Genomic DNA, 23,753 nt, shown 5'->3' on the forward strand with positions numbered 1-23,753 from the left:
GTAGTCTATGTGTGTATGGGGATAACGTAGCGTCTTATTTCTCTTTAAAATGTTCATTCCTTAAGCTGTGGATACTTAAATATGTTGTGTCGTGTGTTTATGTTAGACGGTCTGAAGTGTCCTTTAGGATTGTGATAAATAGGTTGAGTAAGACACTGCTTTCTGTATCGCAAAAACAATGTGGGTGTAATTATTCCCCATTCTTCCATGCACGACACCCAGCAGTAAACTGTCAAAACCATAAAACACACTTAGTCTCCTTTCCCCATCGTGATATAATGCTTTCCAGCGAAGATTTATGTCATTTTTGCAAATGTGTTTTCCTTAAAATGTTCCGCAACTACTAATTTTTCATTGGACTGTAAGCTCTTGGCCCACAAAAGAACAGTTGCTTTTTTCCCCCCCGGCGTTCCTCTGAATCGGCCAAGTTTAAGATGTAGGCCCAGGAAGGACTGGAGTCTTAGCCCGGCTACTGAAGACATGTTGTTCACGCGTGTGCCAGTCTGCTCCCTGCACTGGGACTGTGTTCTAACAGGCCGAGCTGAAGGCCGTGTCTGGAGCCAGGCGTCCACCCCGACGAACTCCAGCATGTCCGTGTTCATTAGCTAATGTTGCCATTAAGGTTTATTTGAGTGCACACAATGTTGGTGCGTTGGAGTTCTGTAGAGCTGTGCTGTTATTGTTGCCCTACCTGTGATTTTGTTGCTCTCCTTTGTCGACTTGACCACTTGGTGATCGCGTTCCAGTTGCGTACCTAGGCTGAGGAGTTTGCGGTGAGTATCGCACCTTCGAGACAACGGTCAGAATTTCTGTCAGGTGTGTCACGGAATTTAACATGTGCACAGCCACCAGTGCAACCTGGAGTGGGTTTACCATAGATCAGGAGTTCCCAAACATTGTTTTGATGCGACCCCAAGTGAGTGTTCACCAATTTATGCAACCTGAACACCTGACGCAAACACACGCCTTGTGCCTACAAACACCCTTTAGCCGTCGCCCTATTGGCTAAATACCACGGCGTCTCATGCTTCTTTGCTTTATTACAGTTGGATTGATGTGATGTTCCACATGTAATAACTTTTTAATCTTCGCGTCATATACATTTCCATATTATTGAGAGAACAATAGGACATCTTTTCACAAAAGTGTTGGCCGATCCACAGTTTGGGAACCCCGGCCCTTGGTGAACATTTGTGACTGTGCAGGGGGTGTATGCTTCTTACAGCTCTGTGTGGTGAGTGGTGGCGCCCCTCCGGAGGTGCTGTGAAGCACTAGCACGTTTAGCGGGACGGAGGAAGCTCACGGCACATCCGTCTGCGCAGACTCTGTCACAGAGACGCGGTGTCGTACGCCCTGAGGCCTCCGGTCTGCGCAGACTCTGTCACAGAGACGCGGTGTCGTACGCCCTCAGGCCTCCGGTCTGCGCAGACTCTGTCACAGAGACGCGGTGTCGTACGGCCTGAGGCCTCCGGTCTGCGCAGACTCTGTCCCAGAGACGCGGTGTCGTACGCCCTCAGGCCTCCGGTCTGCGCAGACTCTGTCACAGAGACGCGGTGTCGGACGCCCTCAGGCCTGCGGTCTGCGCAGACTCTGTCACAGAGACACGGTGTCGGACGCCCTCAGGCCTGCGGTCTGCGCAGACTCTGTCCCAGAGACGCGGTGTCGGACGTCTCCGGTCTGCACAGCGGCGGTGCAGGCTAGTGCCCCGGCCTGCCCATTGATTTATTAACATATCTGGGGCTGCAGTTATAAGTCACTGGCCTGCGGTTTCCTGCTTAATGCGTTTCTGAGCCGAACGCGGCCGTCAGCACACTGCGATTATGCCTGTTCTGTATTTTATTGGAATTCCTCTGGATAGCCACCTATTGCTTTATGAAACACTTAAATGGTCTAATTGAATTTCCATGGTTTTTGAGGTCAGTAGCCAAGGTTTGCCTATCGCCACAGAGGTGCCAAACGAACCCCCTTTTGCTGAACATATATGTGGAAAGAAGGAGCTATCCTACACACTGCGTTCCGTGTGCATGTATGAGTGTTTTTACGAGCCAGAGCAACAGTGGGAAAGGGGCTAGAGTTGGTTTACCAGAGAGGATGCTGGGAGGTAGGGTCTCAGGCAGTTTACTGTACGGAAAGCACAGGTTTTTCCAGTATGTGTCCAGCTGTGTGTTCATTGGCTGTGTGTATGTGTGTGTGTGTGTGTGTGTGTGTGTGTGTGTGTGTGTGCGCGTATGTATGTATATAAGGTGTAGCACTGCAGTGTTCTTTGCCAAGGTCTGTATTTCACTTGACTGTTGTTGAGCAATGACAGTGTGGGAAAGTCACAAGGGAAGAACGAGGAGAGAGAGAGTGTTTTTCTTTTGTGTAATATTGTATTATTCTTTTACGTTTTTTTCTTATGTGTATGTGCTTTGGCAATTGTAACGCATGTTTGTCAAGAGGAAAAGTAAATTGAAATGATATGTGAATACAGAGAAAGGGAATGCAGAGCTTGGTGACTGCTGAGCTGCTCTGTTTTTGTCCTTTATTTATACCTGCAGATTAAACAAAACAAGAATTAAATGGGAACTGGAATGTTTGTCGAGTATTTCAGACATGGCTAAACAAATGAGGTTTCTGCATTCAGACGGTGAACCTGAATGTCGTGTCGTTTACGTGCCAGCGGCAACAACGTCTCTTTCCTGACGTTTTGCGGGCGCCTTTATCACGCGTATTTCTATAGATCTGGTGCACAAGAGGTTCTGATTATTTTTCTCCTGTCCTGTAAAGGAACATGTTTAAATAGAAAGTACAACTCCGAAAAAGCAAAAGTGTTCGCTGTCGTACGCAGTCACCTAGATAATGGCCTCGTCGGCGTTTACATCTGTTTGAAATTTTTTGCAGAGCGTTAGAAGTCCGGTCTGCTGTGTCCTACGCTGATGTTTCCAGCTCATTGTGCTAAAGCTCCTTTCACTATTGATAACTTCCTTTCTTTTTCTGCCAGCTTCAGAAACGGGTTTTGTAATATTTGAATTACGATGAAGGGGAAAAGCGATATGACTAACGCTACACACAAAGTGGGAAGGATTAAAAGGCGTCGAGCACTTTGCTGCAGATTATATGGTTCCTGTTTTCCTAGGGCAGGGTTTGATTTGCCAGCCGTATCAAGGTTGATATCTGTAAAATTGACTCTGGAAACCGCAGCATTTCTTAGAGGGGTTATGTTTCCTCTGTATAGGGAGAAAAAAACAAAGCTGTACTCAACCCTTTACAAAAGGGAAGAGTTGTTGCTGGCCAAGTGTAGGACCTGTATTTTTCTCTGATATGTAACATTGAAAAGGCAAAGACCACAGGATTTTATATGCACAGTTTACGGCAAGTTCATTAAACGGTTCTGCTCACTAATTTGTGTAAAACTTGTTTGTGGCTCTTCTACAGTGTGTCCCAGCAGATTCCTCTGTGGATGTAATGAAGCATTAATCACTGAGCTATGTAACGCTTGCCCATCTGGAGATGGTATTTTAAAATGTCAGCTGTCTTGATGCGTGTCGCACATGTTGGTGGTACTTTCTGTGAGAGAGAGCGAAACCGTACTCTGGCAACAGGTGCTCTCCTAATATCGCGCGTCTCTCAGTTCTCTGCAAGCCTACCCTAAAGCGTGTTAATAAGGCTCAATTACCTGCTTGTCAAAGACCGTTATTCCGTTGTGGATGGTGAGGGTTATTAATTGTGGTAAAATAACGCCCATTATCTTGTGACATTCTCAAACCGTTGGGTTCCTTATTACTGAAGAGATTGGGGATGAAGCGTTTGGCTCTTTGAAGTCTCAGCCTGTGAGCCCGTGTAGTGGTTTTACAGTTACTCATGACTAATGAAACCGGCTGTTAAATAAACATTTCCTTGCGTTTAAGACTTAGTTTGTTTTGTTTTGATTAAAGTAAGAAACGGTGCTTCCCACTAATTGGTATAAGCTGTCTCCCTTGTGGTCTCCATGGAAACACCCGCTTTAGAGCTGTCTGGATAAATTGGCACTCGACAGAATCCACTTGACAGAATCGGTGCTGCGCTTTCTTCTTTTTTCCCAATCCCTTTGTCACCCATAATGTCATAGTGCCCCTCTGTATGTTTGGCACAGTTGCCAGTCTAAATCTCATATGCCCAAAAATATTATTACAATGAAGAGATGTTTAAATTTAAGGTGTTTTGCTTCCAACTGCATGGTAGTTTGCCAAGAATTGTGATATTATGAGCCCAAAGACAGAATATGCTTGTGCCAAACTGTTTCCTGTGACTGGTAAACAAAGGCCCAACGGCCCTTTTTGTCTCATTTAATTGTGGGAATCTGTTGTAAGCAAGTAGAGGCAAGGTGTTCTTGAGATAAACCCGATAAGCCCAGGAATGTGAGAGAGGGTAATCTGGAAACACTCCGGCCTCTCGGTAAGGCCTGCTGAACTCCGCGCAGATGCCCGTATCCGTAGCCACTCTATAGGCTGTTGTGACAAAAGGTGCATGTCACCCAAGTAACCACAGCAACAGTAATTACAGTCATAGCTAGTTACAGAGCCAACAGGATGGTAGTAAAAAGGCATCAGGTGGTGTGTCTGAAGCAGTCTCGGTTGTTGCTGTGAGCATTTGGATGATGTCAGGAGGAAGGCACCAAACCATTTGTCCTCATTGGAACTCTTTTAGGTTGAAAAGCCAGGTTGAGGAAGACGTCTTTCAGCACTAGCAGAGAAAACACCAGACAGCCGATTGTATCTGGTTTCCAAGGGTACTTCATGGTGAGATAAGGGGTGGTTTGTGAGATAAAGGGCTTGTTTGCACCGTCGCGTCAATCAGGATAGTTCACTTGGATCTCAGGCGCTCTCAGTTTTGATATCTTTAATCCCTTTACTCCGATTACCAATTGCTGCAGGTTTATCCATGCCCGTCAGTACATTCTTTCCCCTCAGTTAATTTAATAATGAAGTTAAATATTTAAATATCTTATATTCAGACTAGTTTAGATCATGTATCTTAAAGAAACAAGACTATCTTGCGGAAAAAAGAAGTTAAACGCATGTTGTGGTGTATATGCAGCTTTGGAAAAAGATTGAGACCACATCAAATTTTCTGTTTCACAGTTTACAGCATGTATATGTATATTACCTTGATTGGATTATTCTCTTTTCCTTACTGAAGTCCAGGCCAGCACCTTTATCAGTGGCCACTGCAATTTGAGGAATGAAGTAAGTCAGAGGGATCCTAATCCACTGAATTGCAGTCATTTGTTTTCTGGGCTGGGAGTTGAGTTTAATTTTTTATTTTGAACAAGTAACAAAACACAAACCAAAAGAAAGAAAGAAACACTACATGTTTGAAAAGGAATAGGAGGAAGTGACTAGTTATTAGTTCATACCCCTTATCAATGAATCATACACATGCACATATATTGAACACACACACACACTATAATGTGCAGGTGCCGTACAATCCCAACAATCAAAACCAAACGGGCATAAAGTTGATGAATGATGTGTGCTCCTTCACGGTGACCTCTGTGATGCCCCAATAAGTGCTCTGCCACAGAGGTGCAGCAACTCACTTGTCCTCTTTCTCCCAAAGGAATTATGGGTAATCAGATTCCTCACTCGGGGGCGAGCCAATGAAGCAGACATCTATACAACGATAGCGTCTGCTGTTTTTACTGTATGGAAGTCTCCACACTCTGTACAGTGTGAAACTTTGGCTGAAACTTCCATTGGGAAAAAAAGAAAAAACTTCAGTGGAAGGGCTGGTGATGACAGCTCAGAAAGATTTCTTTCCCCCCCCTCTTCTTTTAGCCGACGTGTTTTTTGTTGTTATAGTTTTCTCCACATTTTCTTCCACTTTATTTGTGGAGACATAAAACACATTACCAATGAGCAAGAGAAAATGGTTCCTGTTATGTGATAAGTAAACTGTTCTGGTTTAGGTTTTGAGTGTTGTTTCAAGTGGGCTAATGTTGCAGTATGCTGTGAGAAACCTTAGGAAGTGGGGGATAAAACAAACAAGTTCGGCCCTGGAAACACTGCTTTTCTATTAAGTTGAATATGATATTATATATCTGGGATTAGCATGTAACAAATTAGGTAGTTTGAAGTTTGTGAAATCTTTACAGTGAAAAGAATGCTTTCTAGATAAGTACCGATTGTTATCGTTAATCCATTGTGAAAAATGTTGTTATTTGTCTGTGTAGGACTGGCACTGACATCAAGCAGGGTCCTGTCTTTCGTCGCTTTGAGAGAGTCTCACACATCAAATGTGTACCACTGTAGCCAGAGAAGTACCAAACAAACCAGCGGTCATTCTGGGGCCTTCGAAGTAAACAGGACACCGGCTTCCTGCGTGCCACGCACTCTCAGAAAAAAGGGTTCTTTGGCTTGTATTACATTACATTACTGGAATTTGGCAGACGCTCTTATCCAGAGCGACGTACAGTTGATTAGACTAAGCAGGAGACAAACCTCCCCTGGAGCAATGCTGGGTAAAGGGCCTTGCTCAAGGGCCCAACAGCTGTGCGGATGTTATTGTGGCTACCCCGGGATTAGAACCACCGACCTTGCATGTCCCAGTCATTTACGCCTGTAGCGTAGTGGCGTGTATCTGTAGAGTGGTTCCCAGTCATATGCCACGGAGGGCCAACAGTATGCAGATTTTCCAACCAATCACTACCCAGGCTGATTTCACTAATTAACACAAGCAGAGGGAAGCTGGTGAAGTGATTGGCTGGAATGAAAACCTGCGTAATCTCGGCCTTCCATGGCAAATGATCGGGTACCCCTGCTGCGATGGAAACCGTTTTAGTTTTTTATGGAACCATCTATCAAAGATGGTGAAGTGTGAAAGCTCCCAGACCCTGTTCCTGGAGTGCCAGAGTCGGTCCTGGTTTTTTCTCCATCCTAAATTATTTACTGCAGAACTGGATTCCTTTTAATTAATCGTGATTAATGAACTCATGTAACCGTGTGCTGGAGCGTTTCACCATTCAGTATTCAGCCCTAGACTTTTAATCCATCAAGCTCTTGTGATCAAACTCAGATGTGATCAAACTCAGATGGAACAAAAACCAGGAACGTCACTGGCACACCAGGACCAGGTCTGCCTACCCCTGTCCCAGACAAAAAAAAACAATTTTTCCCGACCCAGAACAGTTTAACTAGATAGGGTTTTTCTGTGGAACCGTATTTTCTGAGGGTATGCAGCTTTTCTGTAGGATGGCAGATTCCTGGAGCAGAGTTGAGCAGAGAAGATTAAAGATCTGCACTCCATCACCCCACGGTGTTGTATGTAACAAGGTTCTTCAGCTGGCCCGCTCCTTCACAAAGCCATAATTGTGCTTTGTGCCAAACTCTTTTTTCTTTTTTCTTTTTTTGCTGTGGTATGTTTGTCTTTCTCCGTTGATAGAAGTATGTTTTCAATTTGCAGGTTTTGTGAAATGAGGGATTCTTGGAGAGCACGCAAGTGGCAGTGCTTGGCTCTCCTTGCTGTAACAGGCTCTCGGTATTGCCTTTAATGAGCTGGGGTGCCTTTGTGGCCAGGCCTTGGGGTACTGGGGAATTTGGACTCCGAATCCATCCTTTCTCTCTCCGTCGCTCCTCTCTCTCCCCCCGTTGCCCTCTCACGTTATTTGTTTCTTTGCTTTCTCTTCTCGTTCTCTGTTGCATTCTTACCATCTTTCTCTCGTCAAAACATTGGTTCTGTCATTGGTAAAGTCGGAGGCTTCCTGTTGCTTTGGAACACAAAACCTTACTTAATAGTGCTCCTGTAACATTTGTCCCTTCAGCTCCTGTAACATTTGTCCCTTCAGCTCCTGTAACGTTCGTCCCTTCAGTACTGGCATGGAACATCACTGGAATTATATTTTATTATATTTTTGGGTTGAATTCCACCAGCGAAGTAAAACCACAATGGAATGGAATGGAACATTTCAAGCATTCTACTGTATGCTGTTCTGTTAAATCCAAGAATTCTGTGTTTTCAGCATAACCTGGCTAAACTGCCTATATTTGCTCAGTGAACTATGTTGAAAGCCTTGTGTTTTCTCCCTACACACATGCATACAATATAGGCATTGCCAGCCATGACCACCACGCTCGCCCGCGCGTGCTGGCAGACGCGTGCTCTGAAAAGTGGCACAGGTCGGTGGGACACCACACTGAACTCCCGCACTCGGGGAACAGAATCGCTGAATAGCTTATTTGTCCGAGCAAAACCGCAGGTGTGATGTTCTCTTTACACCTAACCCCTACCCCCCCCTTCCCCAGGCTCTTTTTATTCCCGATATAAAAACTTCTGCTGCCCTGTTATTCTTTCCAAAGACATAATATGGACTTTGTTTCTGCTGCCCCGAGAGCAGACCGCAATCTCTGGGCTTTATGATACTTGAGCTAAGGAGTGGCTTATCTGAAAGTCGGCTTATGGGTAGAAGGCCTGCTAATACTTAATATGTCTCAGCCCCCCCCCCCATCCCCCCACATGCATACCCCTCCTCTGTCCTGTTGATTTGTAGTGAGACGAGTGAAAGAGCTTTTGTTTCCCTGGTGATTAGATGCCGACCTGAATTCACAGGCAGGTAATCGCAGGCTGTTTGATACCGTCGGCCTGGCTCTGGTCAGGGGGACACGGAACGATCAAAGCTTTGAGGGTTTCTCAGGTGTTTGAAGCTTGTATACGGAGACCTGCGGGTCTGGTTCTCCTGGACTATGGAGCTGAGGCTTATTAGCAGCGGTGCGCATTTCACTGAAGGTCATGTTCATATAATCAGAACCTACTGTTACGTCGTTAAACGGGGTTATGACAGGTTACAGCAAAACAAAGTGGTTGTTTTGGTGTAGTAATAATATAAAAATATATATATTATCAGATATATAATTTAGGCTTTCAGTCATAATAATAATACAACTACGTTTTTATGTGAAATTTTTTAAATTGTCAACCAGTTGAACAGCAATTTGTCACTGATTTTTAACAAACTGAGTGACAGCCAGTGAAAACAAAGTGAAGATTATTCACTCGTGGTCAAATACTAGAATAGCTAGAATGTGGGAGACTTTGTGGCGCGCTCTGTATGGTAGCCAACTTTAAAGCCAATTACGAATCCCGCGGCCCCTGGACAACCCTCATTCTTCCCCCCACTCCCCAGTGTATGTGGGGGTTATGTCCATAATGTCATCCGTTTTGGCAGTTACACAAGCTAGTGTGATTAAACTTTGCTGGGGTTAAGATTTTGTTGGCTATTTTACTTACTTTGCTTGTCGTGGAGAATGCCAGATTCTAACCGCTGACAGACATTCACCTGTTACGAGGATTATTATGCCGTACGCCATGTATACCTAAGGATACACTGCCAAATCTGCTCAAAAAGCCTTACTGTACCCGGGAAGACTATATACTTTGCAAAATATCCTCTGTATTATTTTAATTGTATTATTATATCCAATATACAGTATAATGCACTTCACCTGTTCAGAGGCCAGGAGCTATGAAAATGTGGTTCATTGCCGCCTGCTGATCAGTATTTATGCAATAGCCTTGCAGAAATACTGCCTGGTTAAAAAATTAAATAGACACCATTATTTTATCCCTAATAATAAAATGAATGCGCCTTTGATTCATTCAAGAATAAAATACTGTGTAAAAAGTATTTGGCAGTGCCACAGGGCAGAAAGTTTACAGCTAGGTTGATTTTTATTTTGTCTTTATGTGTAATTATTTCCTCTGTGAATGTGTTTTTCCAGGCTGAGAAAACAGTCCTAAAGCATTGCATGTTTAAGGCCATTATTAGCTCTCATTTATTTTTGAGTCGCACCTCTGTTTGACTTGTACCAACCTTCGTCGGATTTTATTCTTTATGAAAGTTCATGTTCAGAAAGTAAGGCATTTAATTTAAGGGACCTCTTTGCAGATGTTTAATCTTCCATTCTGTTTGGAAAATTTCCATTTGGATCCATGTGATTTTAGGCCCAGAGGTACCAACCCTTTGGTGTAACTGCCTCCAGGGGTTATATTTAGGTTTCTCGTTTTTATTTTAAGCCCATGAGCAATGACTTTCCTCACAGGTGTCTTTGTATTATCATGTAACCTTTGGAATAATTGATAGCAACCAGACCTGGGTCAAATACGTCAGTGTTTTCAATTCAAATACTTTTCTGCACTTTCCACTGAGCTTGTCTGGTGTATTGGAACCTATGAAATACTCTCAAAATGTGCAAACCCCGCTTTCTGGTCCTCATGGTTGGCTCAATTGCACCAGGCAAGATTAATCAAGCACAGAAAAGTATTTGAATCCAAAACTATTACATATTTAACTATTTTGTATACATCTTGTATACAGGACTGTCAGTAACAGAAGAGTATTCCTGACTTCAGTACAACATTCCGAATTGAAGGAGTATGATCTACAGTAGCAGTTGGGTGGGCCTACATTTTCAGTTGGACATTCCAAATTTGGAATAAATGATATTCTATACGCTGAATACAAAAATGATATGAATCAAGCATAGGCTATATGGTAACTCCTCCATTTGGTCGTTCTTAAGGGGGCCTCTTGTGGGTTCATGATTAAATTTCCTCTTTTCCTCTTTTCCTCTCATGGTTGTCCTGTAATTATGTAAATATGTTGACTGCATTTGCTGAAATACGATCCCGTCCTCAATTAAGTGTAACAACATGTAATCCAATCAAGGTGGTTCGAGTAAGAATCCGATCGCATCTGGCATTCCAGGCCGAGCCAAACGAGGCGCACCTGTGACACGTTCTCACCGCTAAGCCAAAAGAGAAGTGAAGTCGACAGGAGCAGTGGCAGGACTGTAAGACCAGGGATGGTTTCTCAGGTTCCCTCGTCCTTGCCCTGCCTTAAGGCCTTGAGAACTGGATGGATTTTGAGCTTGACTAGTATTAGATACGAACTGGATTCGAATTTGGATTTGAACTAGGATATGCATTTAGATCATGGAATTGGATTTTTGATGATGGATAATGATTTGGACTTATATTGTTTGATATCATAAAAAGGGGCTTATACCCCACAAAAAAACAGCAGAACTGTCACATCTAATTTCAGAAGAAGAAAAAAACTTTAGCAAAAATCTCACAGTCTCACTCTTAAGATATTTGCTCATTTTATATATCTGATATACACTCAGTGATCACTTAATTACGTAGGCCTGTACACCAGCTTGGTAATGCAAATATGTAATCTGCCAATCATGTGGCAGCAACTAAATGCATAAAAGCATGCAGACGTGGTCAAGAGATTCAGCTGTTTTACACACCAGAATGGGGAAGAAATGTGATCTAAGTGACTTTGACCATGGAATGATGGTTGGTGCTAGAGTTGGGTGGATTGAGTATCTCAGAAACTGCTCATGTCCTGGGATTTTCATGCACACTGGTCTCTAGAGTTTGCAGAGAATAGTGTGAAAAAACATCCAGTGAGCTGGATGTGCATTACAGTAGTGGTATGCAGAAGAGCATCGCTGATCACACAACACGTCAACCCTATAAGTGAATAGGCTACAGCAGCAGAAGACTTAATAAGTCTAAAAAGTAAGTCTATTAAATACCTAACTAAGTGCTCACTGAGTGTACATTTGTGTTTATAATCAATTATGCTGCTTGGCATAGTTCATTGCTTCACCTCAATCTGTGCATGTCATTTTGCTGTGTGATCTCTAGAGCTTGGAATACGCTTCTTGTTCTGGTAAGAACATGCATATTTGCAATGGCTGCCAGACATCTTAGAAAGGATAGCTATCTCGCTAAAAATAAACGTTATTTCTTAGAATACTTAGAAGCTAGATTAGCAAAGACATCAGGAGAACACTAATTACTATTGCTGTAAAAATGCATACATGATTGGTCTGGGCTGCAGACTGGTCTGGGCTGCAGAACAGACACAGAAAAATACTTAGTTCTCCTAACCTGGCTTCTGCCATTCTGTTAAATGTCAAATAAAACAATTCGGTAAATGAAAATATTTGTATGTTTTGTTTATATGAAATGAACTTGTGATATTCAGCTGATCAAGGCAAGCTTGTAATAACAAATCAGTTGTGCCAGAACTCAGTCTGGTTCCTGCATAACAATTTATGTAAACCTTATATGACGTGCTCTGATTCATAACTTACTTTTGTAATTGCCGTTTAGCTCGGCAGTGCGTTCCAACTGTGGGTAAGATCATGCAGTATCATACATTTACATATAAATTAATCCACTGAGAAAACAGTCGTATGTAGTGATATATTTCCTATATTATGCTCTTTTGGACTCTAGCTGCAGTGAATTTACTGCAGTAAAGACTTCATTGTTAGCAGTCTAATATGTATGTGTACATTTGGCTCACAAACACATGATAGGGTTGACTTTGTTGAAAGAGTTATTTTTACCGCTTTCAGACAGATGCAGTTCTGGTTCTGGCTCCGGCTCCGTTTTGGAGTCTCAGATCCTTGGTGCTTTCTGGCGAACCAGCCTGCGTCCATACCAGTTTATTTTCGGTCTGAACGCACCGGCCAGTTTAAAATTAGGTTTGGGAACCGGAACCGGCAAGGCCTATCTGTGACCAAATAACATTGCATGTTTTTGAGGTATCGTGGAGTAAATTCTAATCAGTCACTGTCTCGCTGAGGAGGAGACATAATACAACTTTTTAAGACCACAGATAGTGTTCCCATGAGTGGTATGAGTCTGTGTGGAATAAAAGTGAAATTCTGTAGTTAAATGAGTGCGTGTCCCTGTTGCTCTGGCTTTATGCCTTGACAGAGCACGGCTCACTAGCATCACCTTGGCTACGACTACAACAGCCTTTTATGCTTAATTAAGCTACCATTCCATCTAGAGGACTATTGACAAATCACATGAGCTCATGCAAAGTGGCTGTGATTAACGTGAGTCTGACAAGAAGGCGATTCTTTAAATTGCCCAAGGAAACCTTGAATTACATTATGCTTAAAGCTGGATTGTTCAATCTGAAAATCCATCCGTAACTGCAGTTTGCGGTGGTTTAGGCTTTTTCTTGGGTAATTCCCACGCAGAATGACTCAGCTTGAGTGGTCTGATTTCTGCTTTCTTCTGCTGCTTTATTCAGGTATCTGCTAACTGTTGCTAACCGCTAAAGTGAGTCTTTCATCATATGGCAGCTACTTTATGTTTACTTTATGTTACTTTATGAGGCCATGATCACACTTGCTTGGCATATTATGACAATGGGTGAGATCATTTTATGTATGTGTATTTTTATACCACTAAAGCCTCTGCTCCAGCAATTTTTTGTATGATTTTTTCCTCTTGTTACAATGGGGTTTTTTTCAGTGGTAACCAATGTCACAGCGCTATTTAAGCAAGAGTGCCGTAACCCTACCTAGGAGAGTGTATTGGAGGTGGACGTCATAAAGGTCTAAACTCATCATCACTATCTCAGTCCAGATTAATTTAGTTACCATTACATTTTTTTCCGTATTACTGACAAGTAAATACACATTTACAGGTGTGTAAGATTGCTGTATTTGAATGGACAATCACGAGAGGTTTTCCAGTTGAAATAATGTAGATGAAGAGAAAGGTAGATTCGGTGTGATTGTCCAGTCAATTTCCAGAACCAGAAACTTTTTTTTTTTTTTAGATTCCTTACTTTAGTATTCTCTCATTTTTAAATGTTTTGCTCTAGAGGCTAGATTCACCAAGTGTGAAGTTGGTGGGAAGACCAGCTGACAGTGTAGCAAACAACAATGAGATATTGTGTCCAACTGCCTGCTGCCATCATTCAGAACTGCCATGCTTGGTTCAGAAGGCGAGAACCTAATCTTGTGTTATTTGTGTTTAATTTGCCTAATAAGTGAATATCCTAAATCCAAAGTTATATACAACAAAAGACTGAATTAATTTAATGTCCCCGTAGCACTGGAAGTTTTCCCTCACTCGTAAGTGTGCCGCACTGGGGCAGTGGGAGTGGTGTAAACCTAAAGAGACCTTAGATGCTAGCCAGCTGCAGGCAACCAAAGCACACAGTGAGTGAAACCAAAGCTAATCTCGCGCTGCTTTGAGTCGGTGTGTGGCCAGGTGTGATAGCGACTCCATTGACCGCTACACAGAGACACCCAGTGAGTGTGTGTAGTGATTTGGGAGGGATTGGAGAGGTCAGATGTCTACACCTGCACAAATCTCTCTGAAGCCTTGGAATGATGTTCTGGGCCACTGGAGGACTCGCTGATTACTTTCTTTTCTGTCTGGGAGCCATTTTGAATGTAGGTCTGGGTATGTGTGTAGGTCACACATACAGTATAAACATGTAATGGACCAGGCTTGGTGCTTTGTTGAAGTGTCACTGCTGGGGTTGTCTTGCTGATTGTAAATTACTGTAGTAATGACTGACTCCTGGGTCAGATATCCAGAGGAATTCTGGATTCGAGTTTGGTTTGTTTAACATTCTGCATGTTGAAAGTAGCCCGCGATGAAAAGCTATTGTATTTCAGTTTTCCTCCTTTTTTTGTCCCTCGTGCAAGTCACTTCACGGAGTTGTCAAATGATTTCGATACTCCTCCCCCGTTCCCCAAGATTTGTATCGTTGTGATTTTCTTGCTGACAAAACCCTCTGGGTGACCTCATGTTCAACATGACTGCTTCATCATAATAATTCTCATGTGAAATGTCAGGTAGAATTTGCTACGAGCCTAGTACAGCATAATGAATCCTTAATGAACTGTGAAGAGACATATCATCGGCAATTAAAGGAAAACTACACCCTGCATACGATGTGAAATGGTACATGGAGTTTAACTGCGGGGGGAGGAAATGGCTATTGTTGCTGTGTAAATATAGGGCGTGTTTCTACTCTCGATTGGCGTGCGATCGCTTGTTTGTCGTGTTGTTTTTTTGGCTGGTCGGCCTCACGGAGTTGCCGTGCGCACCTGCTCTTCACACCGCCCGGCAGCTGCCGGGGTGAGGCGAACGCATCCGGCGCAAACGGAGCGACTCGGCCGGCGAATGGATATCCGCGCCATTACCGCGCCTTTCTTCGGCCTGAAAGGGCCTGGAAGTGCTTGAGCGGGCTCCGGTGAATGGGAGACAGGGAGCGAACACAAAGGTTGTTGTAGAGGTGAATCTTATATCTGTTACAGGCCCCTGGATTGTGTCGGGCCCCCTGGTGTAAAGGGCCTGGTAGGCGCGGCTCTGCAAGGGCCTCTCGTTTTACAGGTGCGTTCAATGGGCCCGGGAAATTTCTCACCATGATCCTGTTAGGCTGTACAAAGCACCGTCCGGCCCAGACCGGGGGAGGCTGGGCTTAGAGGGGAGAGATTAGAATGGTCTGCATCCATAGTGTCTCCCAGGGGCTCCGAATGTTATGAATTTAAATGCTTTAAAGCATTTACTTGTGGGCATATTCCTCTAGATTCTGTGGAGTTTTCCCTTAAATTCTAGCGAAGTGTTATATTCTATGTGAAAGTCGCTGCATCATTGCCAAAAAATAATGTAGTTCCCCCGGTGTCAGACCCTCCTGCTGCGTGTTTGTTTCAGTCATGTTTGAGACGATTTTCTCCAGTTCACTCGGTCTCTCCAGCAAGTTCTGTCTTTCATGAGCATATTATATTTCTCTTTGTTATTTACATAAATGGTAAGTGCCTGCATTTATGAACTTATCCCTGGTTATGGGTATGCACTTTGTTGTACGTCGCTCTGGATAAGAGCGTCTGCCAAATGCCAATAATGTAAAAAATGTAATGTAAATTTATAAAGCACCTACAATTAATGCTTCTTATTCACCCATTCAAACACACACACACACACACACACACACACACACACACACACATGCTCACACACACCAATGGCGATTGGCTGCCATGCAAGGCACCAACCAGCTCGTCAGTCAGCAGTTGGGGGTTAGGTGTCTTACTCAGGGACACACCAACACACCCAGGGCGGGATCGAACCGGCAACCCTGGCAGATGACTGCTCTTACTGTGTGAAGGATTAGGGTTCTTTTTTTTTCTTTTTTTTTCTTATCTCCAGCCAAATCCAATGCCATGAGCAACTTGCATTCTGAAGAACAGGCAATGTGAGGAGCAGGGTGGTGGGCGCGGGCAGATGCTAACCTCACTATTGCTCATAGGCAGTTTGCAACAAGGCAGCCAGACTGATGTCTCCAGGCTGCAGGGAGCCTGGCCTGACACCGGCCACGCTGTGAGCACGGTGGGGGAGAGGAGGCTTTTCTGGCAGAGGCTGCAGCGAGAGCTGTTGGAGAGCACTAACTGCAGGGGAACACAGACAGGGATGTAGGGAGTAGCCACACAGAGGGTTTCCACAGAGTCGCAGTGAGACACCTCCCCCTGCCCCTCCACCCCAAAATTCCACATGCACTCCAGTAGAGTTTCCTCTCTCAAAAAAAAAAAAAAAAAAAAAACGGCTGACAATAGACTGTGGACAGTAAGATCCTGTGATGTCATCTCCGTCCTCCCCTATCAGGTTTCGTTACTCTACGCCTGGCTGGGTTCCAGTGTGCGGCTTTTGGGAAATGACAGCCATCGAATTGCGATGAAATACGAGCTTTACTGCGGTTCTGAATGGACCGTGAGGCTAATAGAGCAAGCCAGCAATTATCTTTGAGTCAAACAGACAGAGTATGACCAATCAAAGCTCTCCCCGCCTGGGTCGATCTGCTCCGACTTTGTCCCAGTTTGGCTGAAAGGCTCACTGTTTCTTCAACCCAATTATCAATCATCCCAGCCAACCTCTTCATCCCTATCGAGGGATGTTTCTCAGTGATGATGACTAAACGTGACAACATTGTTTTGTGCAAGTTTTGCACATCTGCGAGCCTAAAGATGAAAAGTAATTTTGACGGTAGGATTGTGAAGCAGCACTGACTGAAGTCTATGTTTGCAGACAGTGCAGCAGGGCTCTGTGTATCTGAGCGTATGCTTGTTTGATTAATCGTGGAATAAACCGTTTATGCTCAGCTACAGGGTCCCAAGTTGATGCCCCCAATTAATTTGACAGTATATCAGTTACAGCACTAAATTCAAAATAAAGAATGTATTGTGTCACTATGTTTTCTGTACTTGGAAAAACCAAATATTTCTTGGGATTTAGTCTTCTAAAATTTCCATCAGAACACTAATTTTAAGTAAAAAAAAAAAAATAGTACATGATGATGGAAAGGTAAAAGTCAAAAGTATTTGTGATCAGCCGAAGATGCCCTTTGATAAACTAAAGAGGTATGCACCCGCTGATTTAAAAACAGAAATATTGCTCTTGGCTCACCACTGCAAATTTTTTCTCCCTTCATCCACATGTGGACACCACCACACTCATCTGGTAGAGCCAGCATTTATTTTAATCCATGAATGAATCGCAGTGTTATTCTTGTAAAGCTTGGATATTTCATCACCAACTGGGCTTGGAGCTGTTCCCGTCTCCTGTGTCCAACGCCTTTTTTAAAGAACAGGGAAAAAAAAGAAAAAAGACGATCCTGGATTTGAGAAGAGGTCCAGTGCAGGGAAGGCGGAACAGCTTGTTTGGGAGTCCAAGATCCGGCTCTCGCTCCAATAGAATAAACTGGTCATGGTTTTAGTGAGAATGAACCCAGATTCAAACATCCTACGTGTTATTTATGTTTTTCTGCCATTGGTATGAGGCACTTTGCCAGGTTGGTCTTATGGAGTGTTCACAGCCCTGACAAAATGGCCGCTCGAGAAGATGGAGCAGCCGAGTTCTGAACCTGTTGATGCCACTCAACTGATTTTTTGGGAGACCAGAAGAGTGCATCACAGTAATCTAGTCTGATAGTAATACATGCATGTACTAGCTTATCTGCACCTGGAGCAGACAGTAGTGGTCTCACTTTCACTATGTTTCTTAGATGATGAAAAAAACAACCTTAGTAATATTGTTAAAATGCAACACAAAGTTGAGCTCTGAATCAGAAATCTCCCCCAAGTTTCTTACGTGGTTTACTTATTCTCAATATCCACTTTATGAGCTTTGGAGCCAGTAATAAGCACTTCCTAAATCTTATCCTCAGTTCATTTTACAAAATTGTTGAACATCCAGGATTTAACATCTAGCATACAGTTAATAAAGAATGCCCTCATTATTATTGATGGAGAGATAGAGTTGTGTATCATCAGCATGAGTGGGGGAAAAATAGGTTGTGCTTGCAAATAATCTGTCCTTGGCGCAGCATATAAATTGACAATAAGGTGGGGCCAAAGATGGAGCCTTGCAGAACACCACAGGAGATGGGAGCTAGATGAGACTAGATGAAGACCCACCAATGGACTGAACTGTCCATCAGATATGTATGATCAAAGTTAAAGCAGTGTCCATAACCCCTACCCAGTCAATTGGTGGTCAATTAAAGTAACATGATCTACTGTGTTAAAGGCAGCATTTAGGTAAATAATACCAAAATTGAGCTCTTTACAGCATCTGCATTCACGAGGTCATTAGACAAGTAAAGCGGTTTCAGTGATATGGTGGATCTAAAATTATCAAAGAGTTTGTTGGAGTTCCTAAAACTTTCCTAAAAGTTGATTAGGTACTACTTCCGCAAGAAGGATGGAAATTCTTCAAAATGGATCCAGGCTTGGCTTCTTGAAAAGAGGGTGCACTGCGGCACATTTAAAATATGAGGGAACTGCCCCTGTGACCAAAGAGCAATCGATAATAGGCTCACTGTGGAAAAACTGCACTAACCACCTCCTTTGACAGTTTAGAAGGCACTATATGTGAAGGAGGGAAGATTTGGTGTGCTCTATTATTTCCATGAGCTCTTGTGTACACCTAGGCTTGAAGGATCTGAGTACAACACTTATTTCAGGAGAGCCCATTATATCTTTCATTGAGAGTGAGATCTGCTTTTTAATATTGGCAACTTTGTCAGTAAAAAAAATGGAAGTTGTTGGAATGACAGAGTTATATTTGTGATCGGCACCTTTACCACCTTTACTTATAACAAGACAAAACGGACATGAAAAGGGAACCACAGAAGCAATGGCAGCCTGGCCCCACAGGAAAGTTTTTGAGAAAGGGAGCAGAGAGGGGACATTTTGCTGGCTGATTTCTCTTCCTTTTCTCCCTCCCTCACCTTGCTAAAATTTAGTCCAGATGTGTGCCGTTTCCTTCCTCCTCTTCCTTTCAGCACACCTTTCCACATCATCACAGCTCATTCTACTGTTTCAGGGAAGAGGGATGTCCAGTGTATCAGTATGAAATGAATCCAGTGTTTGATGAACAACTGATGTCCAGTGAATCAGTGTGAAATTAATGATGGTCCTGGAAGACTTTTCTAAAAATTTTGGAACAAATTCATGAAATCCTGTAGGATTAAACATTATGTTAGGCATTGTTTTGTTGCCCTTACCATATATAAGATTCAAAATGGCACACAGTACCTTGGGCCAGTAGACCTTTAGTAAGACCAGAAAGGGCTCAAATGACTCTGCATTAGGGGTACCATTTCCATCCCTATAACGTATGGTGCTTTACACATTCCGTGAAAGTACTATGGAAGTAGATGGTGTAGATCAGGGGTCTCCAACCCTGGTCCTGGAGAGCTACTGGGTCTGCTGGTTTTTGTTTTCACGTTAAAATCAGCACCTGTTGAGACTCAGGTAACCAGTTGAGGTGAGTTAATTAATCAATTAGACTAGTTGATTACACTTAAGTGCAGGGTAACAACGAAAACCAGCAGACCCTGTAGCTCTCCAGGACCAGGGTTGGAGACCGCTGGTGTAGATGCATCAGGTTATCTGAGATGTAGCATGCCGGGGAATCTCTCTCAGTATATTGTGCATTTCCTGCATAAGTAACAGTGTGGTGCTGGGTAGGCTGTAATGGTTGTTCTTTTTTTTCTTCCAGCTGAGATACCAGCATGGCCTGTCCACCCCTTTCCTACAGCAGACTCTGCCAAACCTGAAGAACTTTCTGGAGCATGGTCTGCTGGTGCGCTGGTGAGTGACTTCCTGCCAGTGAGACTGTTGCTACCTCATTGGCAAAATGGATGTGTCTAAGGAGCAGCTCGCCTATGCCACCATCTGACCTTTAGATGAACTCACAGTAAATGTCCCTCTGTCTGATCACACTTCCTGCTAAAGCACTGCCCCTCACCATGTGATGTGCCCCATGATCTGGTATCAGACTGTAGTGGCTTGGGCAGGCTGCCATCAGGGTGGTACATGACTGGAAGTTCACTGGACGTTTAATCCCCTGGGATCTAAATTGTATTTAAAAAGAAGTGAATGGTCGGTCAGCTTGTGAAATACAATGGTGGGTCCATTTGGACCATTCCTGGACCATTCACTTCAGTTGGACCATGGACAGGACCATGGACAGGAAGCTCAGTTTCTCTTGGAGCACTATGCATAACTGACCATTCTGAAAAAAATCTCTCAGCGCTAGCAGACCCAAGATGTGTATTGTGATGATTATTAAATAATACTTCACTGGGACAAAGCCATATAAAGCAGTTAAATCCTGAAAAGGCATACGGTTCAGAAATATTTTCCATTTAAGATAAACCATATGAAACCTGTGACCTTTGGTGTTGCGAGATGGAAGTGCGCATTTCCATGGAACTGCTACAGCCCTATTACTGCAGACTGAGCCTTCAGGGCCATTTTCAGCTGATTTTGTTTTCAAGGTTTTATCACTGAGAACCGTGAAGATTCGATTTTCAGCGCAAGATTAACCTTTTCCGTTGTTCCAGTGTATTTGAGATGCGTCTACAACAGCTAAATCCCACGTACTTGTTCAATATCTTCTCCTGAGGAAGCGTATCACTTCGTAAGCCTGTGTAAACCAGAAAAAGACATTCAATCCTCATAGCCCATTAGAAAACTATGCAAAGCTGACTTCAATTTTGTAGACTCTACCGTACAGTGCAACAGTGCAAGGCCACAGCATGGCAGAACAGCACTTCATCTCACCAGCATATTGAAATATTGAGGAAATGCATATATTTTATCCTCCTTTGTAAAACCCTCCAATTTTTTCCAGGCCACTCTTGGAAGAAGCCTAAATTCAGATACTATTTCAGACTGAAAGCCAAAAATATGAAATATGGATGCATAAAAATGCAGCTTAGCAGCTGCAGGGAGTTAACCGGTGGACAGGCAGAGAGAGGCTGAAAGCGTTTCCCCTGTGCGGGGATGTATGGTATATCCAGAGACCCATTTACTTCCCCCTGTAGGAGACTTACCCACAATGTGGTGTTGGGAGCTCATTCGGACCTGTTTTCCTCTCCAAAAAAGGAGTGCATGCTGGGAATAAGGGAATTGGGTCAGATTTTCACAAGATATCCGAACACTGGAAACGCATATGAAGTTATGTATGGGGTGCAGTGTATCGAGCCAAAGCAGGATCTTTCATGTTTACTCTCCGAATGTTACCCAGACGTGGCCGCCGGGCATCAGAAAAGCGGAGCGTCTGCTGGGGGAGCGGATACAAAATGGAGGCTCCTGTAGCGGTTTAATTTGTCTAAGTTGTCTATATCAGCAGCTGTGATGAAGAGATCAGTGTGACAGTGGTGGCGTCCAGAAAACCTAGAAAATGGCTGCTGACCAAAGGCTGACCCAGCAGCTCCCTGTCCTTTCCAGCCTCCCTGCTGAGGAAAGGCCAGCAGAGTTCAAAATAAACAAATTAACGGAAAAATGGCATCCCGAACGCGTAGAAACTGACTGCTGACCAAACACTGCTGACCAAACACTGACCCAGAAGCTCCCCGCGCCTGCCTTCGGCCCGCCTGCGACGGAAAGGTCCGGCAGAGTTGAAAATAAACTAATTAAAGTGTGTTCCTGTGCGGGCCTCGCGTCGGAGGAAGCCCTGGCAGCAGTTCACAGGTCCCAGGCCCCTGTTCCCGCGCGCGGAGTAGATCTCCGATTAGACACAGGCCCGCTTGTCCTCGCTCGCCGACCCCTCCCCTGCTCCCAGAACTGCCCTTTTTACAGCCGTAAATCTCCCTCCTTGTTCACTTGGCTGAAGCCGACTCTGGTGTAGCCCTCCACCCTGCCTCGCGGAGGGAAATATTTTGCCGGCCCGCAAGCCCCGCTTCTCCCCCCCCCCCCCCCCCCTCTCTCCGCCACGGCTGCAACTCACCGGTGGGGTTCAGGAAAGCTTTATTAAAGAACACGAAATACTCTAATCTAATAAGCCGTCTGTCTTGTACCGTTTATTGGCATAGGCGGCCCTAAGCACCTTCGACAGGGGAAATGGCTCACACTTTACTGGAAAATGGCTGATTTGTCCCCTCCAATAATCAATGAATTCCTGAGTTCAATTTCCTGTTTTCTGGGACAGCAGCCAGTCAAGTCCCCCATGTTTAGAAAGTCTGTGGTCGTGAGGTCTCTCGACTGATCAAGTGCTCAGCTTATAGTACATTACATTTACCGTGCGTTTTGAAAACCTGTCATAAATTAGTAGTAACAATGAATCCGTTCCTTCAGTAAAATGGCCTAAAGGAACGGATTCATTTATTTGTCAATGGCCTGTCATTTACAATAGTTTTTCTGCCTCTGTTAATATCTGGCTTCATAGTACTACAGAACAGTATGTTCATGAAAATCCATAGCACATTACAAGCTTGCAAACTGCAGTTGGGAAACGGCAAGTCTGCTAATAGCTAACTAGTCTCTTGTAGCCTATATATTAGCCTTATTTTCCAACTGTCCTGTTTGATGCTGTGTATAATTAATTAAATTCAATTTGTCAGAAAGCAGCTGTGTTGTTAATCCTGCATATAATATAGTCTTGTTGTTCTTCTCCAGTCTCTAAGTCCTTAGAGTCTACAAAGGCCATGCTGATGTAATTCTCATAGCTCGCAAAATGCACTTTATAGCAAAGTTCGGTACGGCCTTGTGTTTTGGCATTCACCATGACTGGGGTTTGTATAGAACAACCAGACGTCCTGAAACCCCCCCCACCCTTCTCAACCTTTGGAAGACAAATGGTGATGGTGGTTTACTAAGGAAGTTCTTCGTGTGATCGGCCCTCTCCTCCCAGCTCTGACTCAGTTGATTGAGATGAAGACCTGACAGGGCCAGACAGAAACTCTAAACAGTGAAGCTGTCCCCAAAGACAGACTGGAGATGCATCACATACACATCTGGAGGAATATATGCTGTATGCGAGCCTTTTAATAGCAATCAATCTGAGGCCATTCCCAAGCAGAAAGCCCTTCTGCTAGAGACAGAGGGCAACATATTTTTCCAATATAACAACTGCAAGTAATGAGTTAAACAGAGAACATCATCATTACAGGTCAGTATTTTGGCTGGAATTAGGTTGTGCTGTCTGACTATGTGCCAGAATCCCCTCTTCCACCACAGCTATGAGCAGCTGATGCACTGCCTGGCTAGTGAGTTATCTTTTATTGGGTTATCATCAATGGAGAGATACACCTACGCACGTTCTCAATCAGAAACTAAACATGCCTGCTACCTCTTCGTAAGCCACTCTAATCTCTCAATGTATGTCTTGGCTGGTTGGCAACCGAACCTGTTCCAAAAGGAACCAAGCGGTCGGTGTCTGTAGTCCTCTCTCAGGGGGTGAGGATAAGGAATTGGAAACGTTTGGTTTAGGAATTCCACGGCGGGTTGAAATGCGTTGGACCGAACTGCGAGAGGTGGGCAGAGGGCAAAGTGAGCTTGTTTGGGGAGACGTTAACCTATCACCAGGGCAGGAAAGAAAAAAAAAGAAAGCTTGATGACTTCGACAGAGATTTCAGGTAGCTTTTATGTGCCAATATCTTCGTGAGGGAATTGTCT

General features: G+C 43.8%; 1 protein-coding gene across 1 annotated transcript in view; it reads left to right on the forward strand.

The window, feature by feature from the left end:
* The window catches only part of uvrag (UV radiation resistance associated gene), an 85,732-nt gene that overhangs the window by 57,747 nt on the left and 4,232 nt on the right, over window positions 1-23,753 (forward strand). Inside the window, exon 14 of the mRNA XM_061250051.1 lies at window positions 19,852-19,943. Within this exon, the coding sequence (XP_061106035.1) occupies window positions 19,852-19,943 (92 nt within the window). The remainder of the gene's footprint in view (window positions 1-19,851; window positions 19,944-23,753) is intronic.

The sequence above is a fragment of the Conger conger genome, chromosome 7 (assembly GCF_963514075.1).
Source record: "Conger conger chromosome 7, fConCon1.1, whole genome shotgun sequence".
Lineage (NCBI taxonomy): Eukaryota > Metazoa > Chordata > Actinopteri > Anguilliformes > Congridae > Conger > Conger conger.